The sequence below is a fragment of the Rhinolophus sinicus genome, linkage group LG06 (assembly GCF_036562045.2).
Source record: "Rhinolophus sinicus isolate RSC01 linkage group LG06, ASM3656204v1, whole genome shotgun sequence".
Classification (NCBI taxonomy): Eukaryota; Metazoa; Chordata; class Mammalia; order Chiroptera; family Rhinolophidae; genus Rhinolophus; species Rhinolophus sinicus.
Genome location: NC_133756.1, coordinates 73414670 through 73439429, shown reverse-complemented (window position 1 = coordinate 73439429; position 24760 = coordinate 73414670). Strand labels below are relative to the sequence as shown.

The window sequence follows — 24760 nt, the reverse complement described above, 5'->3', positions numbered from 1 at the left end:
TAGAAACGTCCTATCACAGTGCCATAGGATACCATCCTTCCTGTCTTGCCTCTGCCTGATGGGAACAGTGGGCCGTGGAAACACCCTGGAAACCATTCTGACACCAAAATAATACGTAGATAGACATGCAAGTAACTGCAAACCACCTAAACATACCCCATTAAACTAAAAGAAAATGGGTCCCCAACTCACCTGCCCCTCATCTGAATCCAAAAAGTGCCACTGGCCACTCCGACTCCACCTCACCTCAAGTGGCCTTAGCTTATTGCAGTTAAAATACCTCACTCTTGCAAATTTTACAAAGGCAGACTATGTGAATACATCAGAAGGGGTCAAAGAATACGTAAGCTCAGTAGTTTCACCATAAATCTGCCTCTGAGCAGAAGTCATCATTATTGACTAGGTTGATCTAGAAAACCGTCACAAAGGAAGTAAATTTGGAAATTGGTTAAAGACCGGGTAATTTCAACAACTGGAGGTGGGAGCAGGACATCACAATGAAAAGAGCATAAGTACTTTTAAGGGAAGACATTTTGGAAGAGTTTTTCTAGGGCCCTGGTTTTAAGACATGATGGTAATGGCAATGATGGTGATGGTGATAATGATGGTGATGATGGTGATGGTGGTGATGGTGATGATGGCAATGATGGTCATCTTGGTGATGGTGATGGTGGTGATGATGGTGATGGTGGTGATGGTGATGATGGCAATGATGGTCATGATGGTGATAATGATGGTGATGGTGGTGATGATGGTGATGATGGTGAGGGTGGTGATGATGGTGATGGTAGTGATGTTGTTTTGCTGTGGACTTCTTTGCTCAAATAAAATGTTGGAGAATCCCAATGTGCCAAACAGAAAAAGTGCAGTTTCTCAGCTAAATTTGGAGCAGAGGGCCTGGGGCCCTGCTGTCTTAGCTCACATCAGCCTGGGGAGCTTTGCAGAATATAACTTCTTAGGGGGAATAGAAGAGAGGCAGATGGAAAAGTGGTTAGAGTCAGCTGACATCAGGGTGAGGTGTCTGGACCATATTTAGTAGATTTATATACTTATTGTCAAAGCAGGGGTCGGGTAAGATTTCTCCATCAGGGTTGTGCCAACGACCTGGAGGAGAATCATGCTAGATGAGTAACAGTGATATGGAAAAGGACAGGATGGACCCTAAAGGCACTACAATAAAAGGAAGAATGGACACAGAAATGAGACCAAGCAGCCAAACATAACCAATAAAAGGAAAGAGTCAAGTGTTGCAATGAATTCAGTTTTTCAGATGCTGAATCCTACAATTGCTTTTTTAGATTTTTAAGATTATGGTAAAATATATATAACATAAAATTTATCTACAATTGTTTTTAGATTTTACTATCTTATAAAATTGAAAGATACTTACATAAGATAAAGAATTCAAACAGTATAAAACAATCCACAATGAAAAGTAAGTTTCCCTCCACCGTATACCCGCCCCCCCATCCCTTAGCTCCACTCCTCCGAGGCAGCCTTTGTTAATAGGATCTTTCCAGAAACACACCATGCATAGACAAGCAGATGTGTTTTGTATACATTAATTTTTTCCACATAAATATCCTGTCCTTTGTTTTATTGTGTGTTCATTGTTTTTCCCCACTGAACAAATCAACCAGGTTTGTTCTTTTGGGGGAAGATGATGAGAAGGAGAAAACTCAAAATTGTAAAGTTCAGAGTAAGCTGCATGTGACTAGAGGAAAAGCAGGCAGGGAGGAAATAGTCAACCTTTGGAGTTAGACCTTGAGCCAAATGCTGGTTCTGGGCATATTCTTTGACCTAAATCATAAAGTGGCATTTTTTTTTTTTTTTAATCTCACATGGTGTCATGGTTCTCAGTGCAAGAGAAGTCATATCACCACCCAAACAGGGGTGTTTGGAAATAGGGGTATGGATTTTTTGATTGTCACAATTACTGGGGCTGCTAGTGGCAGTATGAGGGTAGGGGCCATAGATGTTAAAGGTTTTAGTGTGTTTGCAGCAGACGGTCACAACAAAGAATTATTCTGCTCAAATGCCAATAATCCTCACATTGGAAACATCAATTTAGCAGCTCCATCACACAATTGCTTCAGGGACCTTCCATTTCCATGCTCCCTAGTTGGCTCACCTCTGATGGTAGCAAGGTGGCTGTGAAGGTTGTGGGTGCTACAGCAGTGTCCAGGGGAATAAGTAAGACCACATTTTCTCTTGCTCTCTTTTGGGAAAATGGAAACTTTCCTCAGAAGCTTCCTGCTCACATCTCACTGTTTGGGTTGCTTGCTCATTCCTGAACCAGTCATGGGCAGGGAGAGTGGTTCCCCTTAGATCACATGCTGTTCTGGAGAATAATGGGATGGGCTTCCCCTGAGATAGGGGCTGTGTACCTGTTAGAAAGGAAAAAGGGGCGATGCAGGCCACTACTTCACCAGCCGCCATAATAATCCTACAAGGAGATGCAGTTTCTTCATTGTGAGTATACAAGACATGTGGGCTGTCTTCCTTCCACCCTTCAAAGAAAGATGTCAAACCTGGTCATTTCCTGAATGTTTCAGTTCTGTCTCACACAGAAGAAAAAGGGAGCACTTCTGTGGCAAAGAGGTTGGGAAGGCAAATGAAGGGCCTCCCTCCCAGAAGCTGACAGAGGCTCCCTGAAGTCATGCAGACATATAGGCTGTTGTCAGTCCTGCAGGCATAAAGTTTCTTATTGTTACCCAGTTAGAATTATGTCATATACACCAAGAACTTAAATTTTTACACATTTATTTATGTTTGTAATCATCACTGGTATTTACAGTCATCCAAAGTCAGGTCAGAAAAATTACTAAATATAAGTGAAATGACTTAAAGGGGCATAAAATCTATAGGAGAATAAAAAGTTAACATTCTAAAGCTTGAAGTGTTAATAGATACGAAGTCAACTAGATTCTAGCAGTTGCTTTAAAATGTAAGGCTTAAATGACTGTGTTAATTTCAGGAAAAGTTTGATTGGGTCTTAGGCCAATCAGCTCTAGGTTGCTTACAAGTTACACTGAGAAAATATTATGCAAATCATGTTAAAATCCTGATAATTAGAAACATAAGTAAAATTAATTGACATGCAAAAGCCATAGAAATTAAGAATAAAAAAAGACAAATCTGTCTTGAAGGATTTCTTATTAACTCTTTATTTCCTTGTTTGTAAGAAGGTGGGAAGACCCCTTCTGACTTGGTGGCTTTTTTAAAACCACAAGTAACATGACTTGTCTTAAATGGGATTCCAGAGAGGGTTGCAATGGAGCACAGACAGTGGAATGCGCTAGAAACATGGAAGTACAAATTCTGGCTCAGCAAGTTTACTACCTGGGTAAATGGAGCAATTCATTTACCCTCCCTAGGCCTCCAAGACCTAGTATGGAGGCAAACAATAACAACTGTCCCATGGGGCTGTGTGACGATATGAAATGCTATAAGTGATTTTCAGCACACAGTGATCAGCAAGCATTAGCTGTACTAGATGTCGTTTTAGTCCTACCGTGTTTCCCCAAAAATGAGACCTAGCCGGACAATCAGCTCTAATGCGTCTTTTGGAGCAAAAATTTATGTAAGACCAGGTATATAATATTATAATATAATATAATGTAATGTAATGTAATATAATATAATATAATATAATATAATATAATATAATATAATATAATATAATATAATATAATACCAGTTCTTATATTAATTTTTGTTCCAAAAGACGCATTAGAGCTGATAGTTCGGTTTGGTCTTATTTTCGGGGAAATAGTAGATCTTCGGGGTGGCTGAATGGCTTTTGTTAAGCAAATCATTTGAATCTCTCCTGACTTTATTTTCTCTACTTTTGAAGCAAGTTAGTTGTACTAAGACCTCTTAGAGTTCCTTGATTGTATTAGAAGGCACACAAATAAGGAAAAATGAAGTAGACCAGAAGGGTCATGTTTTCTCAAATTCATTGCAAGTTTATTTCATTGCCATATTTCAGTTGTGTTGATAAATGGAGCCTAAGGTGCTATTGAATTTGACCCCCTCAAGTCATCAGGCATTTTTCTTGGAAGTTTCCATTGCTGCCTTTAAGTCCCTGAAAACTCACTGCGACTTCAACTTAAGCAAGGCAATCACTTTCGAAAAGCTAAAGAGCAGTTAGGGAAAATGTTTCTAAATTGTTCCTGCTCTTTTGAAATACTTTAAGATGTTAAGTATTTTTGAAATACTTTAACATATTATATACGGTGTTGGGAAGGAAGGGATTTTCCTCTACCCATTTCAGTTCTGTAACTGGGCCTGAGAATTAAAATGACAAAAGACAGAGTAACAAGAGAAAAACATACACGTTCTATTTCAGGTTAATATATTTACTTGTAATGAAGGTCTTTATATGTAAGAAAGGAAGACCCAAAGAAATATTAGGTTGGTGCAAAAGTAATTGCAGTTTAAAAGGTTAAAAATAATTACAAAAACCGCAATTACTTTTGCACCAACCTAATAGATTGGTCTGAGAGCTTATACATCATTTAAACAAAGAACAATATAACAAAACAAAGGGATGTAACAAAACAAAGGAAAGGGGGTCTGGGCTAAGGGTGGTAAATTGTGGGAAAGTAACTAGGAAATACATGGGGGAAACTAATGGAAAATAAAGGTTATTTTAGTAGGTTTGTTTGTACAGATTCGTCTGTGTAGACTCCTATCTCAGGTGGTAAGACTGTTCTTCTCTTTCTGGTACCAGGAAGACACTCTTCTCACAGAAAATATATGCCCTGCTCTCAGGTAGAAAGGAGAAGGGCAGAGAGCCCTTCCCACATTGGTTGTTTCTAAATTGCCCTCAGCTTAAAATAATCAATATGCCTGCTATGGTCTGAATGTTTGTGTCCCCTCAACATGTATAAGGTATTAGGAGGTGGGGGTTTGGGAGGTGATTAGGTCATGGGGGTACAGCCCTCATGAATGGGATTAGTGCCCTTATAAAAGGGAAACCAGAAAGTTCTTTGCCCCTTCCACCATGTGAGGACACATCGAGAAGGCAGCCATCTAAAAAGCAGTTCTCACCGGATACCAAATCTTCTGCAGCCTTGATCTTGGACTTCTCAGCCTCTGGAACTGTGAAAAATAAGTGTTTGTTGTTTATAAGCCACCCAGTCTATATTTTTCTGTTATAACAGCCTTAATGGACCAAAACAATGCCAAAGTAGCATATTTGGGGTGGCATATTCAGATTCCCTTCCTAGTTTCATGTTATATAAATAATATAATATTATTTATTGACCAGTTTAATCATCAAAAAAGAAAATCAATAGTAATCAAGGAATAATATTATGTACAGAAAGAGAGGTCTTAATCCTGAGGCACAGTCTCAAAGATTAAGATTCAAAAAAAATGTTTTAATTCCAGCTCAAATCTTGCCTTGAGTGAAAAGTTTGAGCAACTCAGTTTTCCTCTTTGAGCCTCAGCTTGCACATCTGAAAAATGTGAGCTTTCGACTAGCTGAGCTCTCTTGGGTCCTTTCTAATTTGTCTTGTTCTATCACAGTTTGGTGGTTTTAAAACACACCTGCGATTCCTTGTACACTCTCCCAACAAAAGGTGGAATCTAATTCTTCTCCCTTTGAATACACTGGCCTTAGTAACTCGTTTGTAAGGAACAGAATGTAACAGGAGGGACAGGGACACCGTGAGACTTCTGAGATTAGGCCATAAAAAGTGGTAGAGCTTCTCTATGTCTCTCACACTAAAGAAACAAGTTACAAGTCTGGCTGCCCAGAAGCCACACAGAAAGATGCCTGAGGAGCACCAGTAGTTCTAATCCCAGCAGGGTGGTTCTTCTCAGCCCAGGCACCAGACCGGGGATCTGATGATCCCAGCCCCAGGCTTCAAACTGCCACAAATGGAAAAGAGACAAGCTGAACCCAAAGGAGCCCTGCCTATCTTGAAGATTCGTTGCAAAATAAATAATTGCAAAATAAATGCTGTTGTTATTTTGAAAGGTGACTACATTTGGGGTGGTTTGTTATGTAGCAGTAGGTAACCAGAACTGATGGTAAAGCTAGGAGTCTCTGAATGTGTGGAGTAAATATTTTATCAGCCTAAGCACATGATATTTGAAATAAGACTAAACACATTTCCATGGTGTGGCCTACACGGGCTAAATTTCAAAGTTATTTTGCATGCTACATCATTTAACAATAGACTTCAAGAATCGGAACTCCAGAGAAGAGAAGACCTGGGCCCTGTCTCAGGTGGAAGTTTGGGGGACCGTGAACTGCAAGAGAAGTTGACGACACTCTATGTTGTGCTAGAGCAGAGCTGTGGGGCGGGCGCCAGACACCACCCATTGTGTGCACACTGTTCAGTAAGCCAGGGAGAGAGTCCCAAGTGCCAGAGTTGCTGAAAGCTCAGTCCTCAGACTCCCTTTTCTTCTGAGCGCTAGACCTGTATATCCCACTGTGGTGTAATAAAAGTATATATTTGGCTCTTGTTCCCAGTCCTGGCACAGAATTCCTAAGACACTTGAAATTTCCTGAGTGATAGGGGTGTCTTTTGTTATTTATAACAAGCCCGTTTTGATCACACCTATTCATGCTAATGAGATAACTTAGGGAAGAGCCTCTATACAGGGTTGGTCACCAGAAAGATCAAATGATTAGACAGTTGAAATTTTCAGCCCCATCTTCCAACCTCCAGGGAGGAGAAGGGAGCTGCAGATTGAGCTCTATGAAAACTCTTGAACAACAAGCTTCAGAGAGTTGCCATGTTGGTGAACACATTGATGTGCTGGGAAGGTGACACACCTGGAGAGAGCACGGGATCTCAGCACTCCTTCCCCCACACCTCGCTCTATGCATCTCTTCCATTTGACTGTTCCTAAGTCGTATCATTTATAATAAACTGGTAAACACAAGTAAAGTGCTTTCCTATGTTAGGGAAGAAAAACTTTTTTTCTGTCCTCTTAATTACAGTGGCTAGGGCCTGAGAGTTAAACTGACAAAAGACAGATTAACAGAAGAAAAGGTTTATTTCCTATGCACATGGGATCATTTGAAAAAAAAAAAAAAAAAAAAAAAGCAGTGAAAACCCAACAAAGCTGTTAGGCCTGGGAGCTTATATACAATTTTAACAAAGGGTGATAAATTGTGGGAAAGTGGCAAGACAAAAGAAAAGAGGTTTGGGCTTCTACAAGCATAGTGTGGGAAAGTAACTATATGGGAGAAACTACTAGAAGATAAGGACTATTTAGTAATGTTTATGGAGGTTATCATGTTCAATACCATTATGCAGACTCAAGTGAGTGTTACCTCCAGTGATAAGAATCATCTATGGTGATTAAGAGAGGAAGAAAAGAAAATAAAATTACAGGTCAATATTCTTGATGGACATAGATGCAAAAGTCCTCAACAAAATTTATTCAAGGGATGCAAGGATGATTCAACATTCACAAATCAATTAATGTGATACACTGCATTAATAGAATGAAGGGTAAAATTATATAATCACCTCAATAGATGCCGAAAGAGCATTTGACAAAATTCAATATCCATTTATGATGAAACTTTCAACAAACTGGGTATAGAGGGAGTGTATCTCAACATAATAAAGGCCATATATGACAAACTCACGGCTAACATCATACTCAACAGTGAAAAGCTGAAAGCTTTTCCTCTAAGAAAAGGAGGACAGTTTTCCTCTTACCACTTTTCCAACATAGTATTGGAAGTCCTAACCATAACAATCAGGAAAGAAAAAGAAACAAAGGCATCTAAATCAGAAAGGAAGAAGTAAAACTGTCACTATTTACAGATGACATGATATTATATATAGAAAACACTAAAAAATCTACAAAAAAACCTGTTAGAACTAATAAATAAATTCAGTAAAGTTTTAGGATACATAATCAATATAGAGAAATTTGTTGTGTTTCTATACACTAACAACAGAAGGAAAAATTAAGAAAACAATCCCATTTACAATTACATCAGAAAGAATAAAATACATTGCAATAAATTTAACCAAGGAGGTGAAAAACCTATATACTAAAAATTATAAGACATTAATTAAAGAAATTGAAGAAAACAAGTAAATGGAAAGATATTCCATGTTCATGGACTGAAAGAATTAATGTTGTTAAAATGTCCACACTGCCCAAAGCAATCTACAGATTTAATGCAATGCCTACCAAAGTTCCAATAGCATTTTTCACAGAAATAAAACAACCCTAAACTATGTGTGCAACCACAAAAGACCCTAACTAGCCAAAGCAATCTTGAGAAAGAAGAACAAAGGCTGAGACATCACACTCCCTGATTTCAAACTATAATACAAAGGTATAATTATTAAAACCATATGGTATTGGCATAAAAACAGGCACATAAATCAATGAAACAGAATACAGAGCCTATCAATAAACCCACTCATATATGGGCAATTACTTTACAACAAAGGAGCCAAGAACATACAATAGAGGAAGGACAGTCTCTTCAACAAATGGTGTTGGGAAAACTGGACAATGACATGCAAAAGAATGAAACTGGACCACTACCTTACACCATACACAAAAAATAACTCAAAATAGATTAAAGACTTGAACTTAAGAACTGAAAATATAAAACTCCTAGAAGAAATCATAGGTGGTGAATTCCTTTACATCTGTCGTGGCAATGATTCTTTTGGATTTTACACCAAAAGCAAAGGAAACAAAAACAAAAATAAACAAATGGGACTACATCAAACTAAAAAGCTGCACAGCAAGGGAAACCATCAATGAAATAAAATGGTAACCTACTGAATAGGAAAAAGTATTTGCAAACAATATATCTGATAAGGGGTTAATATCAAAAATATATACAGAACTCACATAACTCAATAGTACCCAGAACACACGACCAGGGAGACTGTGCCAGGGCCCCACAGGGCACCTACTACATAAGGCCACCTGGCCAAGACTGGGAGACGTAGCATATCTACCTAATACAGAGCAACAAACACAGAGAGGCAGCCAAAATGAAGAAACAAAACAATGTATCCCAAATGAAAGAACGGGAGAAAACGCCAGAAAAAGAACTAAACAAAATGGAGGCAAGCAACTTATCAGATACAGAGTTCAAAACAATGGTTATAAGAATGCTCAAGGATCTTAGTGAGAACTTCAACAAAGAGATAACAAGCATTAAAAAGGACATAGAAACTATGAAAAAAACAAAAAACAAACAAAAAAACCAAAACCAAAACCAAAACGTCAGAAGGGAAGAACACAATAACTGAAATGAAGAACTCACTAGAAGGAATCACTAGCAGACTAGATGAAACAGAGGACTGAATCAGTGATTTGGAAGACAAGATAGCAGAAATCACCCAACCAGAAAAAAGAAAAAAGAATTCAAAAAAAAAAAAAAAATGGGGACAGTTTGAGACCTGTGGGACAACATCAAGCATAACAACATTTGTATCACAGGGGTACCAGAAGGAGAAGATGGAAAGCAAGAGATTGAAAATCTATTTGAAGAAATAATGACTGAAAACTTTCCTAATCTGGCAAAGGAAATAGACATACACGTCCAGGAAATGCAGAGCCCCAAACAGGATGAAACCAAACAGGCCCACACCAAGACACATTATAGTTAGAATGGCAAAGGATAAAGAAAACTAGAGAATCCTAAAAGCAGCAAGAGAAAGGCAACTGGTAACTTATAAAGGAGCTCCCATAAGAATATCAGCTGATTTCTCAACCAGAAACTTTGCAGGCCAGAAGGAATTGGCAGGAAATATTCAACGTGATGAAAAGTCAGGACCTACAACCAAGACTACTCTACCCAGCAAGGCTATCATTTAAAATTGAAGGACAGATAAAGAGCTTCCCAGACAAGAAAAAGCTAAAGGAGTTCATCACCACTAAACCAGTATTCCCAGAAATGTTAAAAGGACTTCTTTAGAAGGAAAAAAGAAAAGATCAAAATTATGAATAATAAAATGGCAATAGCTACATATCTATCAACAATTACTTCCATGTAAATGAATTAAGTGATCCAATCAAAAGCCATAGGGTAGCTGAATGGATAAGAAAATAAGACTCTTACATATGCTGCCTATAAGAGACACAATTCAGATTGAAAGACGCACACAGATGAAAAGTAAATGGATGGAAAAAGATATTTCCTCAAAATGGTAAAAAGAAAAACAGAAAAAGCTGGGGTAGCAATACTTATACCAGACAAAATAGGCTTAAAAACAAACGCTATAACAAAAGACAATACCGCTTCAGGGTATTTATCTGAAGAAACCCAAAACACTACTTCAAGGGGACGTGTGCATCTATATGTTCATTGCAGCATAGTTTACAATGGCCAAGATGTGGAAGCAGCCTGGGTAGAAGCAGCCTGGGTATTCTTCCACTGATAGAAGAATAGATAAAGAGGAGGTGGTACATATATACAATGGAATATTGCTCAGCCAGGGAAGGGAATGGGGTCTTGCCATCTGCAGCAACATGGATGGATCTGGAGGGCATTGTGCTGAGTGGAGTATGTCAGAGAAAGACAGATGCAATGTGATTCCGCTTATGTGTGGAATCTAAAGAATAAAACGAACAAATAAACAAAACAGAAATAAATTCATAGATACAGAAAACATTTTCATGGTTGCCAGATGGGAGGGGGCTTGGGGATGTGGGTAACAAAGGGGAAGGGATTAAGAAGTACAAATTGGTTGTTACTAAACAGTCATGGGGAAGTAAAGTAAATCATAGGGAATATATTCAATATTATGGTAATAACTATGTATAGTGCCAGTTAGGTACTAGACTAGTCAGGAGGATCACTTCTTAAATTATATAAATGTCTATCCACTATGCTGTGCACCTGAAACTAATATAAAATTATACTGAATGTCAACTGTAATTGAAAAATTAAAAAGAGGGAAAGGTGAAGGGGAACATGAAGTTCAGATTTCCAGGTACAAAACCAGTAAGTCATGGGGATGTAATGTACAGCATGGGGAATACAGTCAATAATATTGTGATAGTGTGATACAGTGTCAGATGGCTGCTGGACTTATCATGGTGATCACCTCTTTAGGGGTATAAATGTTGAGTACCTATGGTGTACACCTGAAACTAATATGGTCTGCCAGAGCATAAGCTATTTTAGATATTACGCTTCCGTTAAATGATCTGGGTAGATTGGCTTTGCTTTTTATTTTTTCTGAAATAGTGGATCTATGTTTGTAGAATGTCCAACTTCTTATACAAATAACTGTCCACTGCCCACACACGTTTATTAGTAGTTCCCAAAGGCGGGCCTAGAGCCCAGCATCACCACGCGCCTGGTAGAAACACTGTGAGGCGCCACCCCAGAACTACTGGACCAGAAGTGTAGGGTGGGCCCAGCGATGTGTTTTCACAGGCCTTCCAGTGATGGCGATGCGCGCTAAATTTGGACAACCACCGACTTAGAGCAAAGTAAATCTTAAAATGAAAAACAGAAACAACAACAAAACACTTTGGAAGTCCCTCCGATTCCCAGGTTCCGCATTCCCTAGTAAGGCCCGAGAGGGACTCCCGCAGCCTCAGAGCGGCAGGGCCGCGACCTCGCAGTCCTGTTGCGCGTCAGGCCCCCACTCTCCGGAGCGTCCGTGGGGGCGGTGCGCTCGGAACTCGGAACTCCAAGCCCCGGCGGGAGGGAAAAGGGGAGGAGCGGGGACGTGCTCCCGGGCCCCGCGTGAATGGCCTCGGCAGTTCTCCCTCTTCTCCGCCCGTCCCGCCCCCCCCCGCCCCCCCCGATCCCCTCCACATACTCAGCCCAGGCCCACGCCACACGGCTTTCGGAAGTTCCCGGCGGGGTCTGGCTTCTGAGTAGGATTGGCGCCCAGCGCGCCCTGAGGTTCGCGGATGGACCGAAGAAGACGAGAGGGAGGCGCTCTATGCTCTCCGACCGCTCAGCCCGCCCGCCTCCCAGCTTTCCCGCAGGCAGGTTTCCCTTAATCGCGCCCCTGCCCCGGCGACTTCCTGGGTCGATGTGACTGCTGGGAGGGCACACCGGTCAAGACCTGTGGGCTAACTTTACGAGCCCACACGCCGTAAGACTGCTCACGCCGGTGTCAGCCAAAGCTGATCGCAAGTTCACACAGGAGCTCCGGAGGCAGGACCGCCGCTGGCCCCGCTGGGGTGGGAGGGAGGTGAAAGGGAGACCCCGACTTCCAGAAATCCGTCTCCCACTTTACGCCGGAGTATTCGGGAAACCTGCCTGCGCTGTCGCCCCGCGACACCTCGCTTTCAGGTGTTCTGCGGCCGCGCCTCCCCGCCCCCCGGCCCTCCCTCGTCCGGGGAAGGCTCAATCCCCAGGCTGCCTGGCCGGGAGCTGCCCCTGGCCGTCATCCTCCGCCCACTCCGCCCTGGCAGCCGCCGCTAAAACCCCGAGGCACCCATGTGGAACTGTGTTCTCCTCTGGAGCCCTGGGCGGGCGCTGCGCGCTGTCAACGATCTAAGGTGTTAAGTGTCCAGAGGAGTCTTGAGCAGGGGTTCGCGACCCGGACAGGTCCTGAGGCGAGACTGCTTCATGGAGCCCCAAGGGGCGCAGCCGCTAACTTTGGAGGCGCAGGGACCTGCGCCCATTGGAGACCCCCCGCCAACCGAGGAGCTGCCCGCCAGGAGTGCCCTCTGCATGGAGGGTGGCAGGGACGGCTGTCGCATAGCTGAGTCCGGGAGCCCAGACGCCGAGCCCTTGTCCCCACAGGAAGAGGCTGCCCTCCGGGAACAGGAGGAGCTACTGGAACATCGCCGCCGCCGCCGCGCGCGTTCCTTTTCGCTGCCCGCCGACCCGATCTTGCAGGCGGCCAAGTTCCTGCAGCAGCAACAGCAGTTTGCCCTGGGGCTGGGCGCGGAGGGCGGCGAGAGCGCGGAGGACTCGCCGCACAGCCGGCGTGGCTGCTGCGCCAAGTGCAAGAAGCGGGTGCAGTTCGCCGACACCCTGGGGCTGAGCCTGGCCAGCGTGAGGCACTTCAGCGAGGCGGAGGAGCCGCAGGTGCCGCCAGCTGTGCTCTCCCGCCTCCGCAGCTTCCCCTTGAGCGCGGAGGAGCTGCAGCAGCTCCCAGGCCTGATGGCGGCGGCCGCTGCCGCCGCGCCGCCTGCCGGGCTCCGGCCTGTCTTCGAGCTTCCCGGGCCCAGTGCCGCGGTCGAGCGCCTGCGGCGGCAGCGCGTGTGCCTGGAGCGCGTGCACTGCTCGGCGCCCTGGGGCGCGCAGGTGACGGGCTCTGGCCGGGTGCTGGGCTGCCCCGGGCCGAGGGCCGTGGCGGTGCGCTATACTTTCACCGAGTGGCGCTCCTTCCTGGACGTGCCCGCCGAGCTGCAGCCTGAGTCAGTGGAGCCCCAGCGGCCTGAGGCGCCGTCGGGGGAACCTGGGCCCACGGGTGCCGAGGAGGAGCCGGGCGCCGAACGCTTCCACTTCTCGCTGTGCCTGCCCCCGGGCCTGCAGCCCAAGGAGGGGGAGAAGGTGGACGCTCCGGACGTCGCCGTCCACTTCGCGGTCTGCTACCGCTGCGCACAGGGCGAGTACTGGGACAACAACGCGGGGGCCAACTACACGCTGCGCTACGCGCGTCCAGCGGACACGCTCTGAGCCCTGGGCCCGGCCCTCCGCCCCGCGACACCCCTGAGAGCTTCGAGGGACCATGGGACCCGGTGATTTGCCCGGACGCTTTGCCGAGCGTCGTCCACATGGAGCGCAGCGTGGAAGGAAAGGAAGGAGCCGCTCAGTCGTAAACTCGCACCCAGATAGATCCTGCGATCAAGCATGTGAGCCCTGGAAAAGCACCCAACCTCCCCGCCCCTTTTCCGGTTGCTCCTGCCTTCATAGCCGACCTCTTGAATTCTCCTCGTGTCAGAATGGAAAAGAAATCCTCAAGACTCTGAGCAGTAGTTTTCTCCAAATAAAAGGCACCTGACTCTTGAGCACGACTGTAAGACCTTGGGATATGTTTTTAACTGTAGACATCGTGTTTTCAGCCTTTGCAGCTTGCTGGAGACCCCTCCTCGGAAAGGACGAAGCATCCCGCCACATCACACCAAGGGAAGGCACTGGACTGTGGGTGTACGCTGGAGCCTTTCCCCCCCCCAGGGTCTGTTTCCCAGACACAACCTGATGGGGGCCGTGGCCTGCTGTCCTTTTCTCTTAACTGGGATCTGGGAGATGTCTGTCCAGACTTGACTTTATATTCTTGTGCCTTTGTGTACAAATGTCCTTTAAAAAAGTAAAGGCCACTTGCACATCCTTTTGTGCTGCAATTTATGTTTCAGCTCCTGGGGGGTTTGGGAGGTCTTGGCATATAGGCTCTCTTCTCAGCTGATGATGGGGCGCGGGCAGTTTAACAATAGTTAAACGACGGTATTTCCAAATTTCCTTTCTTCGATGCCTCCTCTCTGATGTGGAAAGGCCCAGATTGCCCAAACTGGGCAAAAATAAAAATGTTCTTTAAAATGTTTTGTCGAAGGGTTCCGTGCCCCGCCAAAATGAGAAGCTGGTGAAATGAAAGGCCCGGCTGGTAATCTGGTAGGGCTTGGCTGTGAGCCCCAGACCCAGACCGGTCCTCAGTCAGCCCCCTTTGTGTAGGCAGGACGCGTTAACAGCTGCTAGATTCCTCGGGGCTATTCGCAGTCAGGGAAGCTGGACTCACTGGCTGGACTCCAAGTGCAGGAGATGGGGAATGAAAAGCTGGCTTTCTGTCCTCCTTGGAGCCACAGTGGGTAGTGGTGACTTAATGGATAATGAAACATGCCCCGCACGTAAATGCTGCTGAAAACTAGATGGGTACCCTGCAAGCGGCAGGACTATGGGCACCGTGTCTGGTCACCCTTCACTCACAGCTGATGGCTGTGGATGCCAAGATGGAGTGGCCATGCAGGTGCAGGGCAGGTGGGGATCCTGGATGAGGACTTGGTTCTTTCACACTGTGGTCATCCCTTGGTAATTTGCCTTTCTTTAGTTCTCATATTTCCTGCATATGACTAGTATAAGCAATTTGCTTTGTGATGGTAATCTTTAAGGAGGGACAGGAGGTTTCACTGTGGTTCTACTGAGCAAGGGTAGGCACACTACCCTTTGGTTCATGGGCCAAAGTCAGCCTGAAACCTGTTCTTGTAGGGCCTGAGAGCTGAAAAAGGGTTTTACATTTTTTAAACAGTTGGGAAAAAATCAAAGAAGAATACTATTTTGCAACATATGAGAATTGTATGAAATTCAAATTTCAGTATCCATAAATAAAGTTTTATTGGAACACAGCCATGGACATTCATTTACATGACTGCTTTTCTGCTACAAGAGCAGAGTTGAGTAGATGTAACAGAGACCATATGGCAAAGTCTAAAATATTTACTCTCTGGACCCTTACAGAAAATTTCCCAATCCCTGCTCTAGAGAAGCAGCATTTTAAAAAACACTAGATGCTGAGAGTTACACCTAATAAAACTGTTACATTTTGGTAAAACTTGCCACTTGAGATATACGTCCTTTGGGTAAAGGTAGAACTGCTTGCATTCCTCTTGGTAATCTTGGTTAGGATGAACACTAAGACACGACACGTACAATTATCACTGTACTGGGGAGGGGAATCTACCTGTTGCCTTCTTTCATCTGTTAACCTGAAAATAAAAAGGCCTTTCAAAGTGAGGGGCAACAAGCATTTATTTGAGATCAAAGACTGGCTATTCAGGAAGCTCTGATTCAGGCAGAAGCCCAAACAGTGTTCCGATTAGGAGACAAAGGCAATGGATATTTATGAGAAAGGGAAGGGGGAACAGTTACATCATTAGAAAGAAGGCATTTCTATTGGTGCAAATAACATAATGATACTACTTCTAAACAATGTTTTTAATTTTCAGTCTAATCGTCATAACAGCTGTTTTCTTATTGTCCTTGCAAACAGGTCTTTGGGGCACAATGTTGCTTTAGGCCCAGTCCACAAGTCGTTTTGCTGTTTTAACATTTCAAAGGTTTGAGGCATAGTACCTGTGTAAGGCAGTGTCTCTGGCATGGCATCTCCTGCTCCATTTTAAAGTGGCTCCATTTATTATTTTTTGACATATCTAAGAAATAATAAATCGATGCCCCTGAAATATAGCACCCATCTGAATTAACATCAAGCTACAAAACTGCCAAATGTTTCCATGCCTCAAATTGGGACATCTTAAGCTATAAGGAATACTTAGTCGGAACTCTAGTTTACAGCATCCTTTGACTAGCAGTGTTTGCCAAAGTAATTGATTGTGGAAAAATTTTTAAATAACAACTTATTAGTGGAAAGCCATCAGAAGTTATGAATTATAATTTACACTTGGAGTAAAGCAGGTTAAAAAATGGTCCCATCGATGAAATAATGAATACTTAATTCACATATGCTTATAAAAACTTTACAATGATAGAAATGAGCAATTATTAGAATTATTTCATTTTTGTTACTAACTACAAAAGCAAGTGTGTCTCTCCATGCAGAGTTTGGTATTGGGTCTGGTCTACCATTTCCTTTTGAATAGTGCATTATTGCATAATAACAACACCTAGATACATTTTAGATGTTTCTTCTGTATTTACGAGTACATTTCAGTTGGAAAGTATTGATGAATACAGCCTATAACTCAGATTGAAATGCTGGTTTATAGGTTAATAATTTTGGATTGTTTTGGATTATTTAAAATAAAATTAGGATAAAATTAGAATCCCAATATAATGTTCAAAATAAAGATCCTCTTGTCTGGTATTTTTTAAAATGATAATTCATTAAATCTAGAATAACATAGATAAGAAATGGGTTTTTAAGAGGCATGTACAACAACTTTCTATTTTCATAAAATCTTGATTTTCAAACGTATATTTTGGAATTCAAACCTTTCATTTTAAAAGTACTTATTTCATAATATAACGAAAGTCTAACATGGCTGTTAGGAAAGGAAACCTAGCTTTGCTTTCCTCCAAATCTTGGAGAAAAGCTCTTTTAAGGTTTGGAATTGTATAAAATATTTTGAACTGCCTAGCCTTTCTGCACATGGTTATAGCCTTATGCCAGAATTGGCAATCTTCTAAATGTCAATTTAGTTCGTAAAGTGCCAACTTTCATTATAGACTGATAGCAAACATTTTGTAAAGAAATCTAAGGAAGTTAAAATAGGTTTTATTTGTTTTTGAAAAGTTAGTTTCAAAGGAAGGGTCAATATTGACCAGAGTAAGGAAATGTGTAAGAATGAATTTCCTGAATGGAATGAAAACACACATTCTAATCCAAAAAGCAAAATTCTCACAATGGCGGGAATTACTGTTGCTTTTTTTTTGGTAATGTTTACCTCAACTTGAATAAATGCAGGTCATTCTGCTTTAAAAATCTAATATCTTAAACATCTTGCCCAGCTCTAGTGATCAAAAACTAAGTTCTCAGCTCATTGAATGACCCTGATCTCCAGCAGACAGATTCCAGTTTCTTCCTTATGGGCAAGTGGGTGCATGGGTCACTGTGTCCACGGACGTTAAATGTGTCGGTATCTAAAGAGTTTATTAAGCAGCGGCTGGACATGTGGCAGTCTGTGTGTGAAACCAGCAGCTAACCGTAAACATGTTTGGATATCAGACCATAGAGTCTTGAGATGTAGATACAGGCTTTAACTGAATGTTTCAGTTGGCTTTGCAACGTAGCTTATTGTCAAAGGTTAAGAAAATATATTAGTCATGTTCTGAAGGCTGCCTGTAAAACAAGTTCCAGGAGAAATGTTTAAAAGTGTACTTTGTGGGTTCTGGAAAAATGGCGGCGTGAGGTGAGCCTCTGTAAAGCCCCCCTGGAATTTACAAAGAATCGAACAACAAAAACTCCACAAAGGACTCCCTGCACAGCAGACAGGCAAGACGAAGAGGCCCACTACCGACTGAAATCACCTACAGGTGGGAGATTCACGTGAGTGGAGGGAGGAGGAAAGGGAGAAGTGCGCAGACACGGAGGCGCGAGGGCGCAGAACGCAGACCTAGCTCAGTGCTCCGAGCTCGCTGCTGCCCGGAACTAACGCAGCTGCGGGACAGGGAAGAACTCGGACTGCTAGGGCTCTACCAGGGCTCCACAGGACTGAGGGAACAGCATATAAATGGCTGAACCCAACGCTCACGGCAGAGACATCGGAGAAAAGACTGAGGAAAAAAGGCTGAAAACGGTGATTTAAGCGCGCACTGCCGAGCAGAGAACGGAGCCTTAAGCAATGAGACTAGCCGCCTCTTCCCTCCCCTCCCAGAGCTCACCCCGCCCGCACCTGCCCGGTGCTAGAAGCGAAACAGTAGCAGTGTCAGATCAAAACAACAGAAAATTTGCTGTTTTGAGAACTGTGGACCACAGACACATTCACAGCCCAACTAGATCCGGCAAAGGGGAGGGAGCTGTGGAAGCAGGAGCAGCTGTGGTGGTGGTCACCGCCATTGCTCTGGGACACCTCTCACAATTCACCACGCCCCTGACCCCACCTATCTGGGCGGATCCCAGCAGGAGTAAACAGAACTGCTGAAACATAGGGGCTCTGAATCAGGAGCTGGAAGAGCTTTGGAACATCAAAAGCTCTCCGCATACCCACCGGGACACTGCGCTCTGTGACCTAGACGAACTATTAACAGAGGAGAAGCCCGTCTCCCAGGGAATCCCCCCATTGTGTGAGAAGTTGGAATAGTGCAGAGAAAACATAGCACTACCGTGTGGGAGAAGAAAAATAAGTTGCAGTTGGAGAAATAATAAAACATTCTACCAACAAGTACTGGAAAACAAAAGAAAGACCTTCTACTATCAACCTGTTGCAGAAGTCACTCCTGTAGATGTCTAGGAAGAGAAATAGTAAACCAGTAATCGCCATGAATAACCAAGGCAACAAGATAGCTCAGAAAGAAAGTGAAAAATCTCCAGAGAAGGCACTTAAAGATACAGAAATATGTGACTTAAATGACAGAGAATTCAAGATTGCAGTTCTGAAAAACTCAACGAGATACAAGAAAACACAGATAGGCAGTTAAATGAACTCAGAAACTCAATCAAAGAACAGCATGAGCATTTTACGAAAGAGATTGAAATTTTAAAAAAGAACCAAATAGAATTTCTGGAGATTAAGAACTCAATAGAAGAAATTAAGAATGAAATAACCAGCTTAGGTAGTAGAGTTGACCAGATGGAGGAAAGAATCAGTGACATCGAAGATAGAAACCTGGAAATGACACAGATAGAAGAAGAAAGACTTGAGACTTAAAAGAAATGAAAGAACTCTACAAGAACTTTCAGACTCCATCAGAAAGAGCAATATAAGAATAATGGGCATACCAGAAGGAGAAGAAAGAGAGAAGGGAACAGAGAATATATTCAAACAAATTATCGATGAGAACTTCCCAAATTTGTGGACAGAACTGGACCCTCGAATCCAAGAAACTAATAGAACACCTAGTTACCTCAATCCCAACAGGCCTTCTCCAAGGCACATTGTATTGAAGCTGTCTAAAATCAACGACAAAGAAAGAATCCTCAAGGCAGCCAGGGAAAAGAAGACGGTAACTTACAAAGGAAAGCCCATTAGATTATCATCAGATTTTTCAGCAGAAACTCTAAAAGCCAGGAGGGAGTGGAACCAAATATTCAAACTATTGAAAGAGAGAAATCATGAGCCAAGAATAATATATACAGCAAAGATATCCTTTAGATATGAAGGAGGAATAAAGACCTTTCCAGACATACAGAAGCTGAGGGAATTTTCTAATACACGACCTGCACTACAAGAAATACTAAAGGAGGCTATTCGACCACCATCAACAGGGACAATTTGTGGCAACCAAAACTCAAAAAGGGGGAGAGTAAAGGCCTGAACCGAAATATGGGAATGGAGAAAGTAAGCGTGCTGAAGAAAATGGAATACTCTAAATATCAAACTTTCTTTTACATAAACTTAAGGGTAACCACTCAAAATAAATCCAGAATTGAAATATATACTGAAATAAAAGAAGAAACAGAGGGAAACATCATAGAATACCACCACACAGAAATAATAGACAACAACAAAAAGGCAAAGAAACAATGGAGACACAGCCTTACCAGAAAACTAAAGATAGAATGACAGGAAATCCTCACATATCAATAATCACCCTAAATGTAAATGGACTGAACTCACCAATAAAAAGGCACAGAGTAGCAGATTGGATCAAAAAACTAAACCCAACCATATGCTGTCTCCAAGAGACACATCTCAGCTACAAGGACAAGCATAGACTCAAAGTGAAAGGGTGGAAATTGACACTCCAAGCAAATGGTACCCAGAGAAAATCAGGTGTAGCCATAATGATATCAGATGAAACAGACTTCAAGGTGAAAAAGATAACAAGAGACAAAGATGGACATTTCATAATGGTGAAGGGGACTGTACAACAAGAAGACATAACAGTCATCAATATTTATGCCCCCAATCAGGGAGCACCGAAATACACCAAGCAACTACTAACAGAACTAAAGGGAGAAATTGACCAAAACACAATTATACTAGGGGACTTAAATACATCATTGACAGCTATGGATAGATCATCCAAACAGAAAATAAATAACGAAATAGTAGCCCTAAATGACACATTAGATGAAATGGACATAATTGACATTTATAGAGCACTTCATCCTAAAACATCAGACTATACATTCTTTTCTAGTGTACATGGAACATTCTCAAGGATAGACCATATATTGGGACATAAAATCAGTCTCAACAAATTTAAGAAGATTGAAATCATACCATGCATATTCTCTGATCACAAGGCTTTGAAATTGGATATCAACTGTAAAAAGAAAGCGGGGAAAAAACACAAATACATGGAGATTAAACAACATACTTTTAAAGAAGGACTGGGTCAAAGAAGAAATTAGAGGAGAGATCAAAAGATACATAGAAACAAATGACAATGAAAATACATCCTACCAAAATTTTTGGGATGCAGCAAAAGCAGTTTTAAGAGGGAAATTTATCTCATTACAGGCCTATCTCAAGAAACAAGAAAACTCCCAAATAAATAACCTCATGTTACACCTTAAAGAACTAGAAAAAGAAGAACAAGTAAAACCCAAGGTCAGCAGAAGAAAGGAAATAACAAAAATTAGAGCAGAACTAAATGAAATAGAGAACAAAAAGACAATAGAAAAAATTAATGTGACAAAGAGCTGGTTCTTTGAAAAGATTAACAAAATTGACAAACCCTTGGCTAGACTTACTAAGATAAAAGAGAGAAGACACTGATTAACAAAATCAGAAACGTAAAAGGGGAAGTTATCACGGACACCACAGAAATACAAAGGATCATCCAAGAATACTATGAAGGACTATATGCCACCAAATTCAACAACCTAGAAGAAATGGACAAGTTCTTAGAAACATATAGCCTTCCAAGGCTGAACCATGAAGAACTGGAAAATCTAAACAGACCGATCACCAGTAACTAAATTGAATCAGTCATCCAAAACCTTCCCAAAAGCAAAAGTCCGGGACCAGATGGCTTCACTAGTGAATTCTACCAAACCTTCAAAGAGGATCTAATACCAATTCTGCACAAACTCTTCCAAAAATTGAAGAAGAGACAGTACTCCCTAACTCATTTTATGAGGCCAACATTACCCTGATACCAAAACCTGGTAAGGACAGCACAAAAAAGAAAACTACAGACCAATATCTCTGATGAATACCGATGCAAAAATCCTAAATAAAATTCTAGCAAATCGAATACAACAATGCATTAAAAAGATTATTCATCACGACCAAGTGGGGTTCATCCCGGGGCACAAGGATGGTTCAACATCCAAATCCATCAATGTGATACATCACATAAACAAAATAAAGGACAAAAATCATATGATTATATCAATTGATGCAGAAAAAGCATTTGACAAGATACAACATCCATTTATGATTAAAACACTTAATAAAATGGGTATAGAAGGAAAATACCTTAACATAATAAAGGCCATATATGACAAGCCCTCTGCTAATCTCATAATTAATGGAGAAAAACTGAAGCCCTTTGCTCTACGTTCAGGAACACGACAGGGATGTCCCCTATCACCTCTGCTTTTCAACATAGTGTTGGAAGTCCTTGCCAGAGCAATCAGGCAAGAGAAAGAAATAAAAGGCATCCAAATTGGGAATGAAGAAGTTAAATTATCACTCTTTGCAGATGACATGATGCTATATAGAGAAAACCCTAAAGACTCCACCAAAAAGCTATTAGAAACAATCAACGAATACAGTAAAGTTGCTGGCTACAAAATCAACGCACAAAAGTCCATTCCCTTCCTATATACTAACAATGAAATCTCAGAAAAAAGAAATACAAAAGCAATCCCTTTTGCAATTGCAGCAAAAAGAACAAAATACCTAGGAATAAACTTAACCAAGGATGTGAAAGACCTATATGCTGAAAACTATAAGACCTTTTTTTGAAAGAAATAGAAGACACGAAGAAATGGAAAGACATTCCGTGCTCATGGATTGGAAGAATCAACATAGTTAAAATGGCCATATTACCCAAAGCAATATACAGATTCAATGCAATCCCCATCAAAATCCCAATGGCATATTTTAAAGAAATAGAACAAAAATCATCAGATTTGTTTGGAACCACAAAAGACCCCGAATAGCCAAAGCAATCTTAAGGAAAAAGAACAATAATGGAGGTATCACACTTCCTGACTTTGGCTTGTACTACAGGGCTACAATAATCAAAACAGCATGGTATTGGCAGAAAAAGAGACACATAGACCAATGGAATAGAATTGAGAACCCAGAAATAAAACCACATAAATATGGACAGATAATTTTTGACAAAGAAGCTAAAACATACAATGGAGCAAAGACAGCCTCTTCAATAAATGGTGCTGGGAGAATTGGATAGCCACGTGCAAAAGAATGAAACTGGACTGCTATTTGTCACCATGTACCAAAGTTAATTCAAAATGGATCAAAGACTTAAGCATAAGACCTGACACAATAAACTGCATAGAAGAAAACATAGGTACTAAACTTATGGACCTTGGGTTCAAAGAGCATTTTATGAACTTGACTCCAAAGGCAATGGAAGTAAAAGCTAAAATAAACGAATGGGACTATATGAAACTTAAAAGCTTCTGCACAGCAAAAGAAACCATTGACAAAATAAAGAGGCCACCAACTGAATGGGAGAAGATTTTTGCAAACAGTGCCTCCGATAAGGGGCTAGTATCCAGAATATACAAGGAACTCATGCAACTCAACAACAAAAAACAAACAACCCAATTGAAAAATGGGCAGAGGACTTGAAGAGACATTTCTCCAAAGAGGACATACAAATGGCAAATAGACATATGAAAAATGCTCAACATCACTAATCATCAGAGAAATGCAAATCAAAACCACAATGAGATATCACCTCACCCCAGTCAGAATGGCTATCATCAACAAGACAAATAGTAACAAATGTTGGAGAGGCTGTGGAGAAAAGGAACCCTCATACACTGTTGGTGGGAATGCAGACTGGTGCAGCCGTTATGGAAGGCAGTGTGGAGGTTCCTCAAAAATTACGAATAGAATTGCCATATGACCCAGCAATCCCTCTCCTGGGTATCTACCCAAAAATCTGAAAACATTTAGAGATAAAGACACGTGTGCTCCAATGTTCATTGCAGCTTTGTTTACGTGGCCAAGACATGGAAACAACCAAAATGTCCTTCGATAGATGAATGGATAAAGAAGTTGTGGTATATATACACAATGGAATACTATTCGCAGTAAGAAAAGATGATATAGGAACATTTGTGACAACATGGATGGATCTTGAGAGAGTAATGCTGAGCGAAACAAGTCAGACAGAAAAAGCAGAGAACCATGTGATTTCACTGATATGTGGTATATAAACCTAAAACAACAAAAGAACAAGACAAACAAATGAGAAACAGAAACTCATAGACACAGACAATAGTTTAGTGGTTGCCAGAGGGTAAGGGGGGGGGTGGGGGTGGAGATGAGGGTAAGGGGATCGAATATATGGTGATGGAAGGAGAACTGACTCTGGGTGATGAACACACAATGGGATTTATAGATGATGTAATACAGAATTGTACACCTGAAATCTATGTAATTTTACTAACAATTGTCACCCCAATAAATTTAATAAAATAAAATTTAAAAAAAACTGTATTTTGTAGAGCGGCTGGTTAGTTCATCTGGTTAGAGCGTGGTGCTCTTAACAAGGTTGCCAGTTCGATCCCCACATGGGCCATTGTGAGCTGCGCCCTCCACCACTAGATTGAAACAACTACTTGACTTGGAGCTAATGGGTCCTGGAAAAACACACTTAAATAAATAAAACATGTTTTTTTTAAGTGTACTTTGCTTGAGATAGTAGAAAAATGTAGCTAGTTAAGCACAAAACAATGATAGCTTAAAAAGTAACAGTGGTCATGAGAAACTAAGTTTCTGCCTTTTGCTTTAAAGACAATGTCACTGATGCAAAAAATCTGAGATATTTTGCAGAATCTTGGTTTTCCTACTGTTATATCACCTGACCAAAGTGACAAAGGCACCAGACAAGATGACATCAGGAACTGAATTAGATAGACTAAGGAACACCACTAAGGCGTACACAGGAACTAACCAATCCACTTCATCTTCTACCCCTAATCCCTAACCCTCAAGCTCTGCTTTTCCAAACACTTGGGGAGTTCTGGCTTGGCACTCCACCAACAAACTGCTTTAATGTCTCCACTGCAAA

The 24760-nt window shown here is 41.8% G+C and overlaps 1 protein-coding gene and 1 long non-coding RNA gene across 2 annotated transcripts in view; one reads left to right on the top strand and one right to left on the bottom strand.

Moving 5' to 3' along the window:
• The window catches only part of LOC141572158 (uncharacterized), an 84723-nt gene extending 72742 nt beyond the window's left edge, over positions 1 to 11981 (bottom strand). Inside the window, exons 1-2 of the long non-coding RNA XR_012497338.1 lie at positions 11787 to 11981; positions 5056 to 5106 (exon numbers count right to left, since the gene is read on the bottom strand). This is a non-coding gene — a long non-coding RNA (uncharacterized LOC141572158). The remainder of the gene's footprint in view (positions 1 to 5055; positions 5107 to 11786) is intronic.
• A 31-nt stretch (positions 11982 to 12012) lies between these two features.
• PPP1R3G (protein phosphatase 1 regulatory subunit 3G) lies at positions 12013 to 14258 on the top strand. The gene has a single exon (XM_019710854.2). It carries the CDS (start codon positions 12548 to 12550, stop codon positions 13604 to 13606), a length of 1059 nt encoding a protein of 352 aa, XP_019566413.2. The 5' UTR covers positions 12013 to 12547; the 3' UTR covers positions 13607 to 14258.
• Positions 14259 to 24760: the final 10502 nt, after the last annotated feature.